General features: G+C 47.1%; 1 protein-coding gene across 3 annotated transcripts in view; it reads right to left on the reverse strand.

Moving 5' to 3' along the window:
* Window positions 1-2,109: 2,109 nt before the first annotated feature.
* The window catches only part of tk2 (thymidine kinase 2), a 32,986-nt gene continuing 13,749 nt past the window's right edge, over window positions 2,110-21,346 (reverse strand). For all 3 annotated transcript variants that reach the window (XM_059651781.1, XM_048547230.2, XM_048547231.2), the window contains exons 3-10: window positions 19,218-19,292; window positions 17,430-17,483; window positions 16,518-16,607; window positions 15,056-15,129; window positions 12,704-12,792; window positions 10,709-10,788; window positions 9,971-10,051; window positions 2,110-5,746 (exon numbers count right to left, since the gene is read on the reverse strand). In XM_059651781.1, coding sequence (XP_059507764.1) covers window positions 5,648-5,746; window positions 9,971-10,051; window positions 10,709-10,788; window positions 12,704-12,792; window positions 15,056-15,129; window positions 16,518-16,607; window positions 17,430-17,483; window positions 19,218-19,292 — 642 coding nt within the window. In that variant the 3' untranslated portion in view covers window positions 2,110-5,647. The remainder of the gene's footprint in view (window positions 5,747-9,970; window positions 10,052-10,708; window positions 10,789-12,703; window positions 12,793-15,055; window positions 15,130-16,517; window positions 16,608-17,429; window positions 17,484-19,217; window positions 19,293-21,346) is intronic.

The raw sequence follows: 21,346 nt of genomic DNA on the forward strand, positions 1-21,346 counted from the left end.
GCGGTTCCTGGGCCCGTCGACGCACCTTCCTCCTCGCTTTCCGGACTGTTGTCCACTCCCCCGGGTCGCCTGTCACCGCCTCCATCGACTCCGGGTTGTCGGGGGGGAGCGGAGCCTGCAGGGGTGCTTTGCTGGCCTTGGGCCCATCCTGCGGGGCTGGGCCCTCCTGCACGACCTGGCCCTCCTGCACATTAGTGGGGTCCTTGCTGGGCCCTGGTGCCTTCCTCTCCTCCGGGGGGGCTGGCCCCACATTGCCCCTGCCGGCGACCTGGGCGTAGGTGGTCCCCCGCTGCAGGCATGCCCTATAGAGGTGGCCCGCTTCCCCGCAAAGCTTGCAGCTTTTCTCTTGTGGGCAATCTTTTGCAAGGTGTCCCTCCTCCCTGCAGTTCCTGCAGATGGTGGCTTTGCAGTCGGCCGCCACGTGACCTGACCTACCACAGGCATGGCAGACTTTAGGTTGCTCTGCATAGGTTAGGTAGCCCTTGCTCCCGCTGATCGCGAAGCTGGACGGTGGGTGTACGACATTCCTGTCCGCGCCCATCCTCAGCGTCACCTTGACCTGCCTCTTACTGGTCCAGATGCCAAAGGGGTCCATGATGTCAGTTAGGTCCCCTTCCACCTTCACGTACCTTCCGAGGAAGGTCAGGACATCAACTGCTGGCACATGTGGGTTGTACATGTGTACAGTGACCATACAGCTCCTCTGTGCTGGCATCACAAACAGCTGTCAATACAGAGAGGGGGCCCTCACCTCCTTTCTCCTTGAAAACCTCCAGGAAGCGCTCGCAAAGCTTGACACTCCTGAAGGTCATGTCGTAAAAACCTCCTCCGGGGAAATCCTGCAGGCAGTAAATGTCTGCAGCAGCGAACCCACAACAGTCCAACAGGACCCTCTTCACGAAGAAGGTGCGGTCCACAGGTGCGCCTTCATCCACCTTCTTTACAGAAACACGGATGGTGTTCCGGACCCCCTGACCTGGGGCACGAGCACTTGCCGCGGCCATCGTTGCAGGTTGGCTGCTCCCCTGAACCAGCGTTAGGCCGAAGCCAGCATTAAGATCCACTGGTCGCAAGGGTGCACAGCCAACCCGACGTCCTCCTTTCACCTCCAAGACAGCACTCTCCTCCTCTCGGTCCACAAGAGAGTGGGTCTTTATTGTGTTCCAGATGTAAGCTAGTTCACTGAGCTCGCCGGTTTGTTCCCAGATGTTTCATCACCACACTAGGTAACATCATCAGTGAGCCTCTGACGAAGCGCTGGTGTTACGTCCCGCTTTCTATTTATCTGGTTAGGTTTCCTTGGGTTGGTGATGTCATTTCCTGCATTGGTGATGTCATTTCCTGTTCTTTTTCTCAGGGGATGGTAGATTGGCTCCAAATCAATGTGTTCCAGCTCAGCGAGCAAACTCACATCCAGAACCTCAACCTGAGCTACAAATCTTCTCAAAACTTGCTAGTAGGGAGTATATTTTTAAAGGGAGGAGAGAAGGATTTTAAAAGGACATGAGGGGCAATGTATTGACACAGAGAGTGGTTAGTTTGTGGAATGAACTGCCAGAAGAACCGGCAAATGAATGCGAGCACAGTTCATGAGTAGGAAAGGTTTGGAGGGATATGGGCCAACACAGGGCAAGTGGAGCAAGTTTAGTTTGGGAACACGGTCAGCGTGGATCAGTTAGACTGAAGGGTCTGTTCCCATGCTGTGTGACTCTGTGACTCTATAACTTTGAGGTTTGTTTAGCTAGCATGTCGCAGTGAGTGATCCATTCTATGTTACTACACTTCTCCACAAATACTCATCCTGAAGGCAATCATTATATGTGCACAGCCCACTCATTCCCCACATGGTCTGTTCCCAGTTGCTGCACCTTCTGTACATCCTATAAGCTAAGGGAGATCTTTAAAACTCTTTAAAATTCAACATTCGACCAACTTTCTAATAATATCTCCTTCAGGGCTCCGTGTTAAATTTAACTTGTTTGCAAACTCACTTCAGGAATATTTTTGCAGGAGGAAGTGTGAGTGTTAGAGTGGATTTGCAGCCCAATCTATTTTTTAACCAAGTTTAATTCTTCATCACCAAATAAATCAGAACTAATTGTCACCAAATGAATTTACTGAATTGCTTTATTTTCAGCTTAAAATATCAAAGAGTCATGGAAGAGATGATGAGAAATGGAATACAGCAAAAAACATAGGCTCAGATAATAATTTTCTATCATTTTGACACATCAATAAAAAAAGGAATGTTTACTAAAATACAGTGTGGTCCCAACATACGGTGCAGTTAAAGACATCCATCAGGAGATGTGTGAAGTTGTCAGTGTGTCCCTGTTGGAGTGATAACACTCCAGCAATAATTCAAAGGGGTCTTGCAAACCTTCCCCCAACTCTGCTTTCTATACTCTTGTGGATGCTTGGAACTCCGAAGCCGACTGGCTGATTACTGCAGCCCAGCAAGGTGATCATGAGTCACAATGTGACTGTACTGATCATGGGCCACCTCAATGTGCACAATTCAACAAATCTGTGGACTATTGTGCATCATCAATTCCAACCATGATGTGGAAATGCCAGTGTTGGACTGGGGTGGACAAGGTCAGAAGTCACATGACAGCAGATGACCTTCATCCGACATCGGGGCAGCGCTTCGAAAGCTTGTGATTTCAATAAACTGTTACCTGGTGTTGCATGACTTCTGACCAATTCCAATCAGTTCACTCAGACGAAGACCCCTTGGCTGCCAAGGTTCCAAAGCCGTATTTACACATGAAACGCCACGTTCCCATGGTGCTCCATCGAGTGGTAGTGCTGGCCTTAAACCCAATCATATCCATAAAAATAGCCAGCACAGGCTCAAGTCTCCTTCCTATCTAATCCTCCGGTACACCTGCCGGAAGGACACTGACCACAGGGTCAAATCTCCTACCAAAAAGGAGCATAATCGTCGGTGCTCCTGGACCAGAGAGTATTTGTCAAGCTCAACTGTCAGGTGAAGGAGTTGGGGGAAGAACTTTCCCCATCTATGCCAGTGGAACACCCTGGCCTGGCATGCTGCAGGTCTAATTGGAGGTCTGCGCAACAATACTTGACATGCTCGAACAAATCTGTGGTCGCAAACAGCCACTGGCCCTCAACCCTCCCACACAAAGATCACTTCCCTTCCTCCCCTGAAGCCACTTCCACCAGGTGTTCCAATTGGTCTCACTAATTCTGCTGTACATGTAACACTATTGCCTCTCACACTCTCTCCTCCAACTAAAATACCCCAGAGCGGGAATCAAAACTCTACCTCCTGGTCAGTGAGGATAAATACAATGATTTCATATGTTAGCACGAGAGAATTGAGATTTTTGTCCCCAAAAAACAGAGGCTCATGTAACCAATTTTCCTTTAAATGTAATAATAAATCATGTAAACATATATCCAACACTAAAACATGGTAAATACAATTAAATGATGAAGGGTCATGTTGAAACTGACATTACACATCCATGCCAGGGTTACATTCTCCCTTTCCATTCTGCTCCCCTTCTCCTTAGGGCTGTCCTCAAAGCCTCGCAGATGTGGCTCACACATCCCCCTGCCAACTCATGGGAGGCCTTGGCTTGTAACAAGTAAAGCGGAAAATGGTTCGTTCAGGAAGGAGTCAAGTACGTTGAGGAGATATTTTTGGGAACATACAGGAGGTGAAGTTGAGGTGTCGGAGAGAACACACAAATAATCCATCTCCCAACCCTCCAGGCACCACACGCCGCCCCCCCCACCCCCCAAACATGTGGCAGAGTCTACACTGGGCTATCGGCCACCTCAGAGGCCACTGGAGCAGAGAGGGAGTGAGACATCTTCAATCCCAAGGGAATGCTAGGCCCTGGTCAGACCACACTGGAAATACTGTGTTCTGCTCTGGCTGCCTCATTGTGAGAGCTTTAGAGAGGGTGCAGAGCAGATTTACCGGGATGCTGCTTGGTCTGAAGGGCAGGTCTTATGAGGAAAGGTTGATGGAGCTTGGGCTTTTTTCATTGGAGCGAAGAAGGATGAGAGGTGACTTGATAGAGGTGCACAAGGTGATGACAGGCATAGATAGAGTGGATAGTCAGAGACTTTTTCCCAGGGCGGAAATGGCTATTACGAGGGGCATAATTTTAAAGTGATTGCAGGGAGGTATATGGGAGATATCTGAGGTAGGTTCTTCACACAGAGAGTGGCAGGTGTGTGGAATGAGCTTCTGGCAGAGGTTGTGGAGTCAGATACTTTAGAAACATTTAAGCGACTCTTGGATAGGCACATAGTAAAATGAAGGATATGGAGGGTAGATTGATCTTAGAGAAGGACAATAGGCCAGCACAACATAATGGGCTGAAGGGCCTGTATTGTTCTATGTTCTACGTTCTGTATCAAGCATGCACACATGTGCACACATGAAGCAGGAGGAGGCTGTTCATGTCCTGATAACCTCAGCCTCCCTTGTTAGTCCAAACCCTGGTGTGCATTTGGCTCTTTTTAAAGGAATCCAGTGCATCCATTTCACTTACTTTCCCAATGTACCCACAGCCTTCACATTTTAATCCAATTCTCTTTCCAAAGTTGCTGCTATATCCATAAGCACTTACAGTCAAGCAGTGTTTTCCAAATCCTAACCAGTCTGCGCATTAAAAAACTTCTCCTCTTTTCCCAGTAACCTGAATCCAAGTCCCCGCTGCCCTGGCCATTACCCAGCCTTCACTGAAGATACTGCTGCACTAAATGCTCCATTGTAGCGGTCTATGATTTCAACCACCTCCGTTTAATCTTCCTTTAAGATTCCTCCTCTCTGAATAATCCCCAGCATCTCAGCCAATCCATGTATCTGTAACCGCACCATCTCCGGGATCTTCCCAAGGAAAGAAGTTTACAGAAAAGCACAGAATGTTACAGGCGGCTATTCAGATGCACAAGTAAGGAGGATTCAGCCATTTGAATCCTTATTGCTTCTGCACTCTTTCCAAAACCACAACTAAAATGCAAAGTAAAAATAAAACTCAACACATAATATATCCAGGTTTCACCTAACTGTCTGATTTTTGTAAACTCTGCAGCTCATTCATGCTTTATCCTGCACACAGGGGAGACGGACAAAGTGAGACAAAGTTCATATGCATTAAACAGTAACTAGTTGGGCCAAATGGCTGATTTCTGTAAATTCTGCATTGCACTTTCAATAGATGTTGAACTTATTTTAAGAAACTTGATAAACATAATGCTTGCTGCTTGACCCTAACAACATTACTTGAAGAATGCATTAATCATATAGACCCCTCCTCTTGTCCAATCATAAAATAAAGTGTGGAATGTAACATTTCCAAAGGCCAGGGAATAGTAACAGACAGACAACTGGCTCTGATGATGAGTACCAGCCAGTACACGTCCAAGTCCAAGCATGAAGTCATTCAATAGCAGTGCCAACAAGGCAAGGCTTTATAATTAAGCCTCCAATAACATGACAACTAAACTATCATCAAATCAGCTGGGATTCATTCCAACTGGTCCATAATGCCCTGAGTGGGAGCTCATGGCAAAACAAACCTAGAAACATTGTGTCAGTTTTGGTTGTACAGCATTCAACGTAAAGAGAAAGGTTTATCGATCATCCAGTTACATGTGGCTTTCATGGAGCAGATCTTTTGCAAGCAGGATGCAGAATCTTCTCCTTGTGGTCCTCGTACTGTTTCAGCATCATCTGAACATCATGATCTGCAGGGATTACCTACAACAGACAGTTCATACAATGAGAAAAGGATACACTGCACAATCAGAGGATAAAGTCTGATACTACCCATTCAATGCCACCTCTACCCCACATTACAATACCAGCTCTCGCAACAATCTCTATCCACATTACAATAACAGCTCTCGCAACCATCTTTACCCCACCTTACAATACCAGGTCTCGCAATTATCTCTAACCAACCCCACATTACAATGCCAGCTCTCGCAACCATCTCTACCCCACATTACAATACCAGCTCTCGCAATTATCTCTAACTGACCCCACATTACAATACCAGCTCTCGCAACCATCTCCACCCCACATTACAATACCAGCTCTCACAATTATCTCTAACTGACCGCACATTACAATACCAGCTCTCGCAACAATCTCGACCCCACATTACAATACCAGCTCTCACAATTATCTCTAACTGACCGCACATTACAATACCAGCTCTCGCAACAATCTCGAACCCACATTACAATACCAGCTCTTGGTATTATCTCTAACTGACCGCACATTACAATACCAGCTCTCGCAACAATCTCGACCCCACATTACAATACCAGCTCTTGGTATTATCTCTAACCGACCCCACATTATAATGCCAGCTTTCGGTATTATCTCTAACCGACCCCACATTATAATGCCTGCTCTCAGTATTATCTCTAACCGACGCCACATTATAATGCCTGCTCTCGGTATTATCTCTAACCGACCCCACATTATAATGCCAGCTCTCGGTATTATCTCTAACCGACCCCACATTACAATACCATCTCTCGCAACCATCTCCACCCCACATTACAACACCAGCTCGCGCAACCATCTCTACCCAACATTACAATACCAGCTCTCGCAACCATCTCCACCCCACATTACAATACCAGCTCTCGCAACCATCTCCACCCCACATTACAACACCAGCTCGCGCAACCATCTCTACACCACATTACAATACCAGCTCTCGCAACAATCTCTACCACATATTACAATACCAGCTCTCGGTATTATCTCTAACCGACCCCACATTACAATACCAGCTCTCGCAACCATCTCCACCCCATATTACAACACCAGCTCTCGCAACCATCTCCACCCCACATTACAATACCAGCTCTCGCAACCTTCTCCACCCCACATTACAACACCAGCTCTCGCAACCATCTCCACCCCACATTACAATACCAGTTCTCGCAATTATCTCTAACCGACCCCACATTACAATACCATCTCTCGCAACCATCTCCACCCCACATTACAACACCAGCTCGCGCAACCATCTCTACCCCACATTACAATACCAGCTCTCACAACCATCTCCACCCCACGTTACAACACCAGCTCGTGCAACCATCTCTACACCACATTACAATACCAGCTCTTGCAACAATCTCTACCCCATATTACAATACCAGCTCTCGGTATTATCTCTAACCGACCCCACATTACAATACCAGCTCTCGCAACCATCTCCACCCCACATTACAATACCAGCTCTCGGTATTATCTCTAACCGACCCCACATTATAATACCTGCTCTCGCAACCATCTCCACCCCACATTACAATACCAGCTCTCGGTATTATCTCTAACCGATCCCACATTATAATATAATAAAATGTGAGGCTGGATGAACACAGCAGGCCAAGCAGCATCTCAGGAGCACAAAAGCTGACGTTTCGGGCCTAGACCCTTCATCAGAGAGGGGGATGGGGAGAGGGAACTGGAATAAATAGGGAGAGAGGGGGAGGCGGACCGAAGATGGAGAGTAAAGAAGATAGGTGGAGAGAGTGTAGGTGGGGACGTAGGGAGGGGATAGGTCAGTCCAGGGAAGACGGACAGGTCAAGGAGGTGGGATGAGGTTAGTAGGTAGCTGGGGGTGCGGCTTGGGGTGGGAGGAAGGGATGGGTGAGAGGAAGAACCGGTTAGGGAGGCAGAGACAGGTTGGACTGGTTTTGGGATGCAGTGGGTCGGGGGGAAGAGCTGGGCTGGTTGTGTGGTGCAGTGGGGGGAGGGGACGAACTGGGCTGGTTTAGGGATGCAGTAGGGGAAGGGGAGATTTTGAAACTGGTGAAGTCCACATTGATACCATATGGCTGCAGGGTTCCCAGGCGGAATATGAGTTCTAGCCCACCGACTCCCACAGCTACCTAGAATACACCTCCTCCCACCCACCCTCCTGCAAAAATTCCATCCCCTATTCCCAATTCCTCCGCCTCCGCCGCATCTGCTCCCACGATAAGACATTCCACTCCCGCACATCCCAGATGTCCAAGTTCTTCAAGGACCGCAACTTTCCCCCCACAGTGATCGAGAACGCCCTTGACCGCATCTCCCGTATTTCCCGCAACACATCCCTCACACCCCGCCCCCGCCACAACCGCCCCAAGAGGATCCCACTCGTTCTCACACACCACCCTACCAACCTCCGGATACAACGCATCATCCTCCGACACTTCCGCCATTTACAATCCGACCCCACCACCCAAGACATTTTTCCATCCCCTCCCCTGTCAGCTTTCCGGAGAGACCACTCTCTCCGTGACTCCCTTGTTCGCTCCACACTGCCCTCCAACCCCACCACACCCGGCACCTTCCCCTGCAACCGCAGGAAATGCTACACTTGTCGCCACACCTCCTCCCTCACCCCCATCCCAGGCCCCAAGATGACATTCCACATTAAGCAGAGATTCACTTGCACATCTGCCAATGTGGTATACTGCATCCACTGTACCCGGTGCGGCTTCCTCTACATTGGGGAAACCAAGCGGAGGCTTGGGGACCGCTTTGCAGAATACCTCCGCTCAGTTCGCAACAAACAACTGCACCTCCCAGTCGCAAACCATTTCCACTCCCCCTCCCATTCTCTAGATGACATGTCCAAGATGGGCCTCCTGCACTGCCACAATGATGCCACCCGAAGGTTGCAGGAACAGCAACTCATATTCCGCCTGGGAACCCTGCAGCCATATGGTATCAATGTGGACTTCACCAGTTTCAAAATCTCCCCTTCCCCTACTGCATCCCTAAACCAGACCAGTTCGTCCCCTCCCCCCACTGCACCACACAACCAGCCCAGCTCTTCCCCCCCACCCACTGCATCCCAAAACCAGTCCAACCTGTCTCTGCCTCCCTAACCGGTTCTTCCTCTCACCCATCCCTTCCTCCCACCCCAAGCCGCACCCCCAGCTACCTACTAACCTCATCCCACCTCCTTGACCTGTCCGTCTTCCCTGGACTGACCTATCCCCTCCCTACCTCCCCACCTATACTCTCTCCACCTATCTTCTTTACTCTCCATCTTCGGTCCGCCTCCCCCTCTCTCCCTATTTATTCCAGTTCCCTCTCCCCATCCCCCTCTCTGATGAAGGGTCTAGGCCCGAAACGTCAGCTTTTGTGCTCCTGAGATGCTGCTTGGCCTGCTGTGTTCATCCAGCCTCACATTTTATTATCTTGGAATTCTCCAGCATCTGCAGTTCCCACTATCTCCACATTATAATACCTGCTCTCGCAACCATCTCCACCCCACATTACAATAACAGCTATTGGAATAATCTCTAACCTGCATGATAACAGGAGTTATCCCTACTCCTCCCTTCATTATAACAGCAACCATAATGACCCTATCTGCTCTTCCCCTTATTACAACACCATTACAATCATCTCTCGCCCACCCCTCACTACCACACCGGCCCCTGTGACCATCTCTACCCCACCCCTCACCACCACACCGGCCCCTGTGACCATCTCTACCCCACCCCTCACCACCACACCAGCCCCTATGACCATCTCTCCCCCACCCCTCACCACCACACCCACCACTGTCACATCTCTACCCCACCCCTCACCACCACACCGGCCACTATGACCATCTCTACCCCACCCCTCACCACCACAGCGGCCACTATGACCATCTCTCGCCCACCCCTCACCACCACACCGGCCCCTGTGACCATCTCTACCCCACCCCTCACCACCACACCAGCCCCTATGACCATCTCTCCCCCACCCCTCACCACCACACCCACCACTGTCACATCTCTACCCCACCCCTCACCACCACACCGGCCACTATGACCATCTCTACCGCACCCCTCACTAGCACACCAGCCACTATGACCATCTCTACCGCACCTCCACCCTTTATCACACCAGATCCAACTACACTTCTTGCAACTCTGAGTCAGTCATATCATTTCCACTTAAATTACTCACCAACACAGGGGCAGGGACTTTGAAGGAGGTCTGTCTGATCAGCCAGTCTTCATAAAGCTGATGAAGAGCTTTTAAATATTCCTGATAAAATTGGACACAGTCAACAGTGAGAGGATTGCAAAAAAGTGGAAGCAATTTTCCTCTCCAGTTTCCAGTCAAGTCCCTCTCCTCCAACTCTCTCTATCCCATTCCTCTCCAGTAGGGCAGCAAGACCTTCATCGGCTAAACTCCCAACATCAATTGTTTTCTGGTACCTTACCTCATCACTGAAGTTTCTCAATCCTGGATCCATTCCTGTAAATCATTTACAGAGTCATGCAGCACAGAGACAGATCCTTTGGTCTAACCAGTCCGTGCTGACCATGTTCCCAATCTAAACTAGTTCCACTGCCAGAGTTTGGCCCACTTCTGCAGTCTCTCTAATGCATTCACGTCCTTCTTGTAATGAGTTCATGGACACTATAATCGAGGACAGCTTTCAACTTATTAAATTCTATGAATTTAAATTCTATCATCAGCTACCTGTGACCCCAAGCATTCGTGTGACATCTGGATTACAACTAATGCAGTAACAATATCACTCTGCAACCACCTCCCCAATGTTGGGTCAATGACAATCGGTACAAATGATGAAGATAAATGAATGAATGAGGATGATCTGTTGTCAGGAAGTCTCTAAACAAAGCAAATGCCCTTCACCTCAGCCTGACCCAAACCCTTGTGCATTTGCATACTCACCAAGGGAATAACTTGTTCCTCATTCCGACACCGGATTTTCAGTCTCTCGTGACAAGTCTCAGGAGCAGTTTGAAGATACACTGAGGAAGAGTGAGATGGAGGAGTTGAGGTGTTAGGATTCTACAAAACAGGTCCCTTCTTCTTTTAACTGTCAAGCTCACTCCCACCAACGCCACCCCCCACCCCCAGCTCCCCACCACAGCTAGACCCTTCCTACTGCAGTCCCGAACCGCAGGCAGACCTCCAGCAAGTGTACACTCACAAAGGTACCAAGGACACTTGATATCCGCACCCAATGCTCTTCACCGAAAGAGAGTGGGAAATTCCACCACAGGGGGCATCACAATTGTGCTCGATCCTGCCCTAATGGACGTCCCTTTTCCAGCAATAGAGAAGTAGGTCATGAGAACAGGAAGTGGCCATGTAGTTTTAAGAACTCAATCCACCATTCAATAAGGTCACTGTTGACCTGATTATGGTCTCAATCCAAGACCCTGTCTGCCAACCCTGTAACCCTTGACTGAACAGGACTCGCCATATAAACATGGTGGCTAAGAAAGCAGGTCAGAAGCTAGTAATACGTCAGTGAGTAACTCAGCTCCTGATTCCCCAAAGCCCATCCACTATCTACAAGGCACAAGTCAGCAATGTGATGGAATATCCACGGTTTTCCTGAATGAAGGCAGCTCCAAAAATACAAGAGGCTTGATGCCATCCAGGACAAAGCAACCCACTTGACTGGCACCACATCCACCAGCATCCACGCCCTCTGCCAACAATACTTAATGACAGTGTGTACCAGCTACAAGATGCCCTGCAGAAATTCACCAAAGATCCTCAGACAGCACCTTCCCAACCCACAACCCCTTCCATCTAGCAGGACAAGGGCAGCACATGTATGAGAACACCAACCCCTGCAAGTTCCCCTCCGAGCCACTCACCTTCCTGACCTGGAAATATGTCACTATTCCTTCACTGTCACTGGGTCAAAATCCTGGAATTCCTTCCCTAATGGCATTGTGGATCAACCCACAGCAGATGGACTGCATCGGTTCAAGAAGGCAGTTCATCAAATCATCAACGAAGTCATCAATTTTGCTTTTATTTCCATCCTTCTCTCATATTCACCTGGTCCATCTCGGACTCTCTCCTTCCCTTCCTTCAGTTCATTATTTCCATTTCTGGAGCTAGGTTGTCCACCAACATCCATTACAAACCTACTGAACCCCGAGGTTACCTGCTCTCTGCTAGGACTCCATTCCATTTTCCAAGCTTCTCCATGTCTACCGTATCTGTGCTGATGATGCCACCTTCAACCAGGTTGCCTCTGGCATGTCCTCCTTTTGCTTCAACCGAGAACATGTCCCCCACCCACCGCTCTGTGACTGGCACAGCCCTCAGCCACGTCCAATCCGTTGCCTGCACTTCTGCCCCAATCCTTTCCTTTCCTTTCCTTTCCAGAACCACAACAGTTGTCCTCACTTTCCACCCCACCAGTCTCGACATCATTCTCCACCATCTCTCCATGGTGTCAAAACGTCTGAACAAAAACGAGCCAGCTCAGCGAGCAAGTCAACAACCTCGTCGGTCTCCACCACCAAACACATCCTCCCTCCCAGTTGGGTCATCATTCCACAGGGACCATTCCCTCCAGAACACTCTGGTCCACTCCTCTATCGCTCATTAAACTACCCCACTCTCCAACGGCACATTCCCATGCAACTGCATTCGGTGAATCCCTCGGCCAATTACCTCCTCCCTCCCACATACTTTCCAGCTGAAGCAGAATTTCACACTTGCGTCTTTCGATCCAGTCTATTCTATTTGCTGCTCAGTCTACTTCATTCAATGCTTAAGGCACAGTCTCCCTTACATTAGTGAGACCAAACAGCTGCTTTGCAGAACAAGTCCACTCTGTCTGTCAGAATGACCCTGACCTCCCAGTACCTTGCCATTTCATTAAGGCCCTCGCCCATGTCAATTAGCAGCTCTTACCAATCAAATCGATGGGAATATTGACGTTCGTCACAATCCAAGTAAACCACTCGGTAAGCACGGCGTAATCCACATCTGGCATGGCGAAGCTGGGTAGCGAAGAGAGAAATGTTACTCACTATTCCTCCGGAGTTGGGTGGGAAAGGTGTTGTCCAGAAAAGCTACAGCTACTGGAAATCTAGATCTCCTTCCCCAAGAAAAAGCTGAGGATGCTAGGGTCCACCTAGAAAAGGAAGGAAATGTGATAGGTTCCAGTTGGATAATATTATTGAGGGAATCTGGAGCGCTGTCGGCTAAGTGGACTGGAGGAGCTGATCAGACATGAGCTGATTGAATGGCAGAACTGACTGAATGCCCTCTATGTGACCCCAAGTTAGCCACCACCCAGCACAAGGGCAGGGATCTGGGTTCGATTCCACCTTCGGAAGACTGCGTGGAGTTTGCACATTGTCCCCCGCATCTTGCGTGGGTTTCCTCCAGGTGCTCCAGTTTCCTCCCACAGTCCAAAGTCACGCAGGATAAATTGCCCACAGTGTCCAGGGATGTGCAGTTTAGGTGGATACTGGTCATGGGAAATGCAGGATTACAGGGATGGGTGGGTCTGGGAGGGGTGCTCTTCTGAGGGTTAATATGGGCTTACTGGGCCAAATGGCCTGCTTCCACACTGTAGGGATTCTATGATTCTTTGAACTCCTCCCTGCAATGATCCCATTCTCAGCATTCCCATTCCAGCCAAAGGATTCAGCATCCCAGTCTCAATCCAGATAGCTCAGGCAAGTGGCAACTGGAGCTCCGTCTCAGAATTCCAGGCTGGTGTCCAGTGGATTGCTCAGGTCGGTGGTGGCTGGTATCAGGTGGGCTGTGGGTTCACTTTCAACCTTCCTGCTGCCGGGGACCAAGCGCCGCCATGAAACCCAGGTAGAGGCACTTGGTCACAAAAGGATTCGTAATGTTGCAGCCTGTCAGACTTCAAACCAACCCGTGAACCCTCTGAGTCCCACATCCTCGCCACGCTGAAACCAAACACTGCAGCTTCCACTCTCGATCTCAGAACCTCGCTTTCGTTGTTTTGAATCCAACTGTTCAGGGATGTTATTACACACCTCTGGAGCAGGTGGGACTTGAACCCAGGCCTCCAGGTCCAGAAATATGGCCCTTATCACTGCACCACACAACCGTCACCTACTTTTCTTCATATATCCGGACATGCCAATAGCTGAACATTTTTTATTCACCCCAGCATCACCAAATCGCCCGTGTTGTTCTAATCTATTAACCATCACCAGTAAATCACCACGTTGTCCAATTGATTAATTAATATACAAAGCCCAGTAAGAACAATGTAAGTCACCAAAGTGGGGGAGGAGGGGAGGCAACTGTCAACTAAATTAGAAAGAAAATTATTTAATTACTTTTCCAATCAACCCATTCAGAGATGTTATCATACAGCGCTGGGGCAGGTGGGACTTGAACCTGTGCCTCCTTGTCCAGAGGTGGATACTACCACTACGCCATCAGAGGGCAGCGACGGTCACCTATAATTTCAGGGCGAATTGATAACCTGCATAATCATGTCAAGAGTTGGAAGCAGACCACTCAGCCCGTTGAATCACTGCTGCTGTTTTCCTCCCCATGCAGTGAACAGTTTAGCCCCCTCCCTCACAACATGATGGAATGGTCGTTTTCTAAAGCAGTTAATGCCTTTTGAAAAATTACTGATGAAAACTGTAATTTCCGGCCTGCTTTCAGAACTCTTTGGCGTTGTGAGTAACCTAGATTTATCGCCACTTGAGGCACGTGAGAACAGGGCAAATTAGGCTTAGTAAAAATGTACATTTTAAAAAGCACGAGAGTTGCGGGGTCGGGGGAGGGTGTTTGGGAAGGCAAAGAGATTAAGGGATTGCCTAGGTAACTGAAGTTATGGCCACTAATGAAGGAGTGCAAAAGAAAACACGTGCATTTATATTGCACCTTCCACATCCTTAGCACGTTGCAAAATGCTTTACAAATCAACATAGCACTCTGAAGTACTATCAGGGATAATGAGCAATACACAAGGGGCCGAAGTTGGAGGAATGCAGAGTTTGGGAGCTTTGAAGGAGATAATGGGGACAAAGAGGGTTCGGGGTGGACCTTATTGGATTTGTATTGTACACGTTAACGAGATCAATGTTGATTCATCCAAAGTGTATTCACCTCCCCTCTTAGCTCTTTCCCAGTCTTTGCCCACTTGAATGTCCATACTCCAGGAAATTAAAGAATAAACATGGTCATCTTTCTCGGATTATAGGAGGTAGATTCTTTAAGTTGAAACAAGAGTTGATTTTTTTGGCCGTGGCCAGCAGTGCTCACCTTCGGTGATGGTTCTCCACAAAGATGTACTTTGCGCTGAAAATAGACCTCTCGATCATTCGGATTGGCACCGTCTTCAACAGGCAAAACGTAACAGAGAATTTACAGCTCAGTAAGAGGGATTCGACACCACAGCAATATGTCAGTGTTAGCATCCTCCCCCCATCAGCTAACCCCATTAAAGTAACTTTCTGCACCTTTCTACCTCAGAAACTCAGAGCTGGAGTATGCCATTCAGCCCATCAAGTCTGGTCCGCCATTCACTGAGATCATGACTGATCTGGTTATCCTCAACTCCACTTTCTTGCCTTTTCCCCATGACCCTTAATCATTAAAAAAACTATCTTAGCTTTGAATATACTTTATGACCCAGCCTCAGCATGCCTTTTGTGATAAAAAAAATTCCACACATTCACTACCCTCAAGGAAGAAATCCTTCCTCACCTCTGCCTTAAAATGGGCAGCCTTTATTCTGAATTTATATCCTTCGGTCTGAGACTCTCCAACAGGGGAAGAACAACCTCTCCGCATCTACACAGTCACTGAGAAATCTTGTATGTTTAAATAAGGTTGCCTCTCATTCTCCTAAACCCCAATGAGTTTAGGCCCAATCTACTCAGCCTCTCCTCATACGACTGTCCTTCCACACTCGATAACATCCTAGTGAACCTTCTCTGGAATGCATCTGATGTCAGAATAGTCTTCCTTAGAAAAGGTGCCAAATCTGTTCATAATATGCCAGCTGTGATCCCACTAGTGCCTTGTATAATGTTAGCACAATTTCCTTTGAAATTAAGGTCAACATTCCATTTCACTTCCCTATTAACCATTGAATTTAGAAAGCTCGCTTTTTGTAATTCATGCATATGTTTACTTAAGGTCACTTGAATATTTTTATCCTATTTGTAGGAGCGAGTTCCACATTCTCCCTGCCCTCCAGATAAGGAAAATTCTCCTGAATTCCCTATTGGTTTTTTTTTTCTTTAACAAAGAAAATTACAGCACAGGAACAGGCCCTTCAGCCCTCCAAGCCTGAACCAATCCAGATCCTCTATCTAAACCTGTCACCTAAAAGAACAAAGAAAAAGAAGAGACTCTCTTAAATTTTGCACCATTTCCTAACAAGGGAAACATATTTCCCTGTCAGCTATCTCAAACTCCTTCATAACACCTTAAAGAGCACTATCAAATCATAAATCTTCCCTCTGTCCTTTATTTCCTGGGGAAAAGACCTTCAGTCTATTCAGTCCTTCTAGCAGTCACAATCTCTCAATTGTCCTGCAATTCAATTCTTTTGTTTACAGTCTCCTTTTTCTAATATGCAGATCAAAAACTCAGCACAGTAGTCCAAGCACACTCTAAACACGATCCAGTACAAAATTAAATGTGTAAATTCTCAGTTCAGATAATTACTTTTCTTCTTTAACATTTTGACACTTCCATTTCTGTTCAGTGCATGTACCTGAGGCAGAATGTGTTGTTGTAACATTGTGAGCTGGACATAGCTCTGGAGAGTAATTGCCCAACGCGAAGGATCTTCATACATCAGTGCCTGCCGACAAAATTATTTAAGTATGAATAAACCCTGGAAGTCCAACTATCCCAATGGCCCACCTAGGCAATGAATTATCACTAATTAAAATCCAAAAGAACTGCGAATGCTGTAAATCAGGAACAAAAACCAAGTCACTGGAAAAACTCAGCAGGTCTGGCAGCATCTGTGGAGGAGAAAACAGGGCTAAAAGAACTGTTCTGAGGAAGGGTCACTGGACCCGAAATGTTAACTCTGTTTTCTCCTCCACACATGCTGCCAGATGCAATTAATTATCACTGCTCAGCTTCACTGTCTTTGAAAGACTTAACCTCTCTGTTGTATCAGAGATAATGGGAACTGCAGATGCTGGAGAATCTGAGATAACAAAGTGTGGGGCTGGATGAACACAGCAGGCCAAGCAGCATCTAAGGAGCACAAAAGCTGACGTTTCGGGCCTGGGGCCTTCTAGGCCACACTTTGTTATCTCAACCTCCCTGTTGTGGCTGTAATATGCCTCAGGGCTCTTGGTTTGAAGCTGAGCACAAGGAGAAAGGTCAGTGCATTAGCCACACCACGCACCCCACCCCCTAAGTAAAAGTGACCATTATTAGGTGGCTGACATCGCTCAGCCTTTTCTGCCCTTGTGGAAGAGACTGGTCTTCTTTTTAAGTGACTCATTGATGCTGGAGAACAGGAATGGGCCCAGGGTCTGGATGTCCTCAGAAAGTAATGGTGTATCTGTAACCTTACCCATCTCTGAAAGCCCCGATCCTCTCTCCCCAAAGCCTCACAAACAGATCCTCCTAGGTACACGTTGGAGGTGAAAGTCCTTGTTCTTACCAGCAGGTTGTGGTTCCAAATGTTCCTCCACTTTGGCACAGGCTCCTTCAGGGCCTGCAAGAGACAGAGAAGATATTTAGAAAGGAGAGACAGTGTAGAACCTCAATATGGGACACCAGAGAACCTGACTATAGCTGGCTGAATCTGCAGGATCTCCCCATGGGATGATATCTCCTTTACCAATCATCTATGTTTACTGTAAAGAATGACAGTCCCATAATCACCACCAACACAAATGTATTTGTGATGTAGTGGCCTCGGAGTAAGTGCAGTGTGGATTTACCCAGAAGATACCTGGGCTGTCAGGTTAACTATACAAAGACAAATTATATAGATTAACTTTGTCATCCATTGAGTACAGTATATTAAAGGGCCATCTACAGGAGGTCATTAAGGATGAAGAGAAGGAGTTGAAAGAATAGTTACTGTGGAGAGAAGCTATTTTGTTTGGGGTGAAGAGTTCTGGCTGTAACCTTCAAACTGGAGCTAGCAGGGGAGGTCAGGAAGAGTTCCTCATTCAAAGGGCAGTGGAGACTGGAAACACACTCTCCAAAAAAATTTTGGCAGTCGGGCTCAGTTGTAAATTTCAAAAATGAACATGACCGACCTTTGTTTTTTAAGGGGTGTTATAAGAAATGGTGCAGACGGCAGGGAGGTATTGGTATAGAAAAGGCCCACATTCCAGACAGCATTTCCTGAATTCCAGAGGAAAGAATTCCCTCTTATGTGGAAAAAAAACAAATAAACTGAGCATCAGCCTCAGTAAATTTGTCAAGCAGTTATTTTCAACAGTGGAACTCTTGTATAGTGGGTTTGTTAGATTTAAATCAGGCTCATTCAGTTATAACGAGTGCTGTTCAATCAAATCCTTTGTTCCAATAAAATGGAAAGGCACTTCAACAAAACTTATTTCTCCTAGCCACCGGTCCCCACCCCACCTCCACATATACTCCGCACCCAGAATTCAGACAGAAACCACACATGGACGCTCCTGGCATTACACTGCTCCAAAACTAACAATGCCGACTTGTCCTAGCAGCTGAGAGCTGGTGGAAACACAGTCAGTTTCTCAGACAGAAGCAGATCTTTACAATTGTGAAGGGGTGACATAGGCTAGGTGATGTTTCCACAGCAGGAAGATCAAACCCAGAGGCTGTAACTACAAGAAATTCATCAACAGATCCAACTGGAAATTCAGAAGAAATTTCTTTCCCCAAGTTCCATACAGCATTAATAAACAGGAGGATTACATTTAATTGGGATTGGGTAGAATGGGAGTGAGCTGGAAGGAGTTTGGTTGGGATTGGGTAGAAAGAGAGTGAGCAGGAAGGAGTTTGATTGGGATTGGGTAGAATGGGAGTGAGCAGGAAGGAGTTTGATTGGGATTGGGTAGAATGGGAGTGAGCAGGAAGGAGTTTGGTTGGGATTGGGTAGAATGGGACTGAGCAGGAAGGAGTTTGGTTGGGATTGGGTAGAATGGGGGTGAGCAGGAAGGAGTTTGGTTGGGATTGGGGTAGTATGGGAGTGAGCAGGAAGGCATTCGATTGGGATCAGACACAGTGGAAGTGAGGTCGACAGTCTGGTCCATTAAAAAGATTTCACAAGGGCCATTAGCCTAGCAAACCACCCAGCTGCCTCAAAGCATCACAAGAATAATTACAGGGACTAAACTGTTTTAACTATTCCTGGTATTGCCTTCTCTCGGCAATGTGGCCTGGACGAAAAGTACCAGCAATGCCCAGATTCCATAATGAATTTAAAAAAGGTATTGCATAGTCCTCCATTTACCTCAATGTTATACACGTTTGCAAAGTACTCCAGGCATGTTGTCTTTCCACTCGCAATATTCCCTTCAACAGAAATCTGAAAACACAAAAGCAGATGAAACTCTGCTGTCTTCCACAAAAGTCAGTCAATCATTCTCAACTTAAGATTCAAATCTAAGAGGAATGTGGAAAACTTACAAATATGTGTCATAGATCTCAATCTCCCTTTCAGCTCACAAAGTGGAATTATATCAGAAGTGGCCAACTAGGAATAAAGTTCAAGAATACCATCTTGAACCTGGCCTCACTTTGAAGAGCTCCATTACCTTATCAGCAGTGAGTTTTGGAAACTGTACCGATCCTGTCCTGGTCTTAGCATTCATTTGTTGCTGTTTTGGGAAGCGGTGCAGTTGAAAAGCATCACATTTAGCAAACAGCATTTTACATAGGCACTGGACTCTACAAAACACTTGCCAAACAATGGAGCACTTTTTGAGGTGTAGTTACTGTTGTAACAATAAGAAATTCCATCAACTAACATAAACATGGCAGGTTCCACACAACAGCAAGTGTGAAAAGCGTCAGATCTGCCGGTTTTTCCCTTGAGATGCTGAATGTTGTCATGCTGCAATTGTACAAAATGCTAGTGCGGCCTCATTTGGAATACTGTATGCAGTCCTGGTCGCCCCCTTACAGGAAGGATGTGGAAGCATTGGAAAAGCTGCAGAGGAGATTTACCAGGATGTTGCCTGGTCTGGAGCACAGGCCCTATGAAAAAAGGCTGAGGGACTTGGGACTGTTCTCATTGGAGAGAAGGAGGCTAAGAGGGGATTTAATAGAGATTTACAAGATGATTAGAGGATTAGATAGGGTGGACAGTGAGAGTATTTTTCCAAGGATGATGACTTCAGCCTGTACAAGGGGGCAGAGCTACAAATTGAGGGGTGATAGATCTAAGACAGATGTCAGAGGCAGGTTCTTTCCTCAGAAAGTGGTAAGGGCGTGGAATGCCCTGCCTGCCAATGTAGTTAACTCGGCCACATTAGGGGCATTTAAACAGTCCTTGGATGATGATGGGATAGTATAGGGGGATGGGCTTAGATTAGTTCACAGGACGACGCAACATCGAGGGCCAAAGGGCCTGTTCTGCGCTGTGTTGTTCTACATTCTATGTTCTATGTTCTATGTTCTATTTATTTACATCTTACAAAAAATCATGCTGAAACAGTTCATCTTTTGTTTCTCTCCAGATTCATGGGCTGGAATGATGCCGAGGTTGTCAATGATACTTCAGAAGCATTGAACTCGACTCTTGAACACAGCTTCTGCTCAGTCTTGTACAGACCCCTCCCCCCAACTGGAGTGACCCTTAAAAACGTAGGGTAATACAAAATTCAAACACAAAAAGCACATCTGCAAGATGTGTTGTATACTATTTGAAGCATAGCTGTATTCTAATGTCAGAAATGAACATAGAACAGTGTAGCATAGTACAGACCATCTGGCCCACGATGTTGTGCCAACATATTATCCTACTAAGATCAATCTGCCCTGCATCCCCTACATTTTACTGTCCTCCACGTATCTATCCAAGAGTCACTTAAATGTCTCTAAAGTTTCTTACTCCACTACCACTGCCAGCAGCGCATTCCACATGCCCACCACTCTCTGTGTGAAGAACCTACCTCAGACATCTCCCCTATACTTTCCTCCAATCACTTTAAAATTATGCCCCCTTGTAATTCCAGTTCTGCCCTGGGAAAAAATCTCTGACTATCCACTTTATCTCTGTCTCTCATCATGTGGTACACCTCTATCAAGTCACTTCTCATTCTTCTTCGCTCCAATGAGAAAAGCCCTAGCTCCCTCAACTTTTCCACATAAGATCTGCCCTCCAGCCCAGGCAGCATCCTGCTAAATCTCTTCTGCACCTGTTTTAAAGCTTCCACATCTTTCCTGTAATGAGGTGACCAGAACTGAACACAATATTCCAAATGTGGTCTAACTAGGGTTTTATAGAGCTGCAGCATAACCTCACGGCTCTTAAACTCAATTCCCCTGCCAATTAAAGTCAACACACCACACATCATCTTTACAACCTTATCAACGTGGGTAGCAACTTTGAGGGATCTATGGACGTGGACCCCAAGA

This window comes from Stegostoma tigrinum, chromosome 16 (genome assembly GCF_030684315.1).
Source record: "Stegostoma tigrinum isolate sSteTig4 chromosome 16, sSteTig4.hap1, whole genome shotgun sequence".
Classification (NCBI taxonomy): Eukaryota; Metazoa; Chordata; class Chondrichthyes; order Orectolobiformes; family Stegostomatidae; genus Stegostoma; species Stegostoma tigrinum.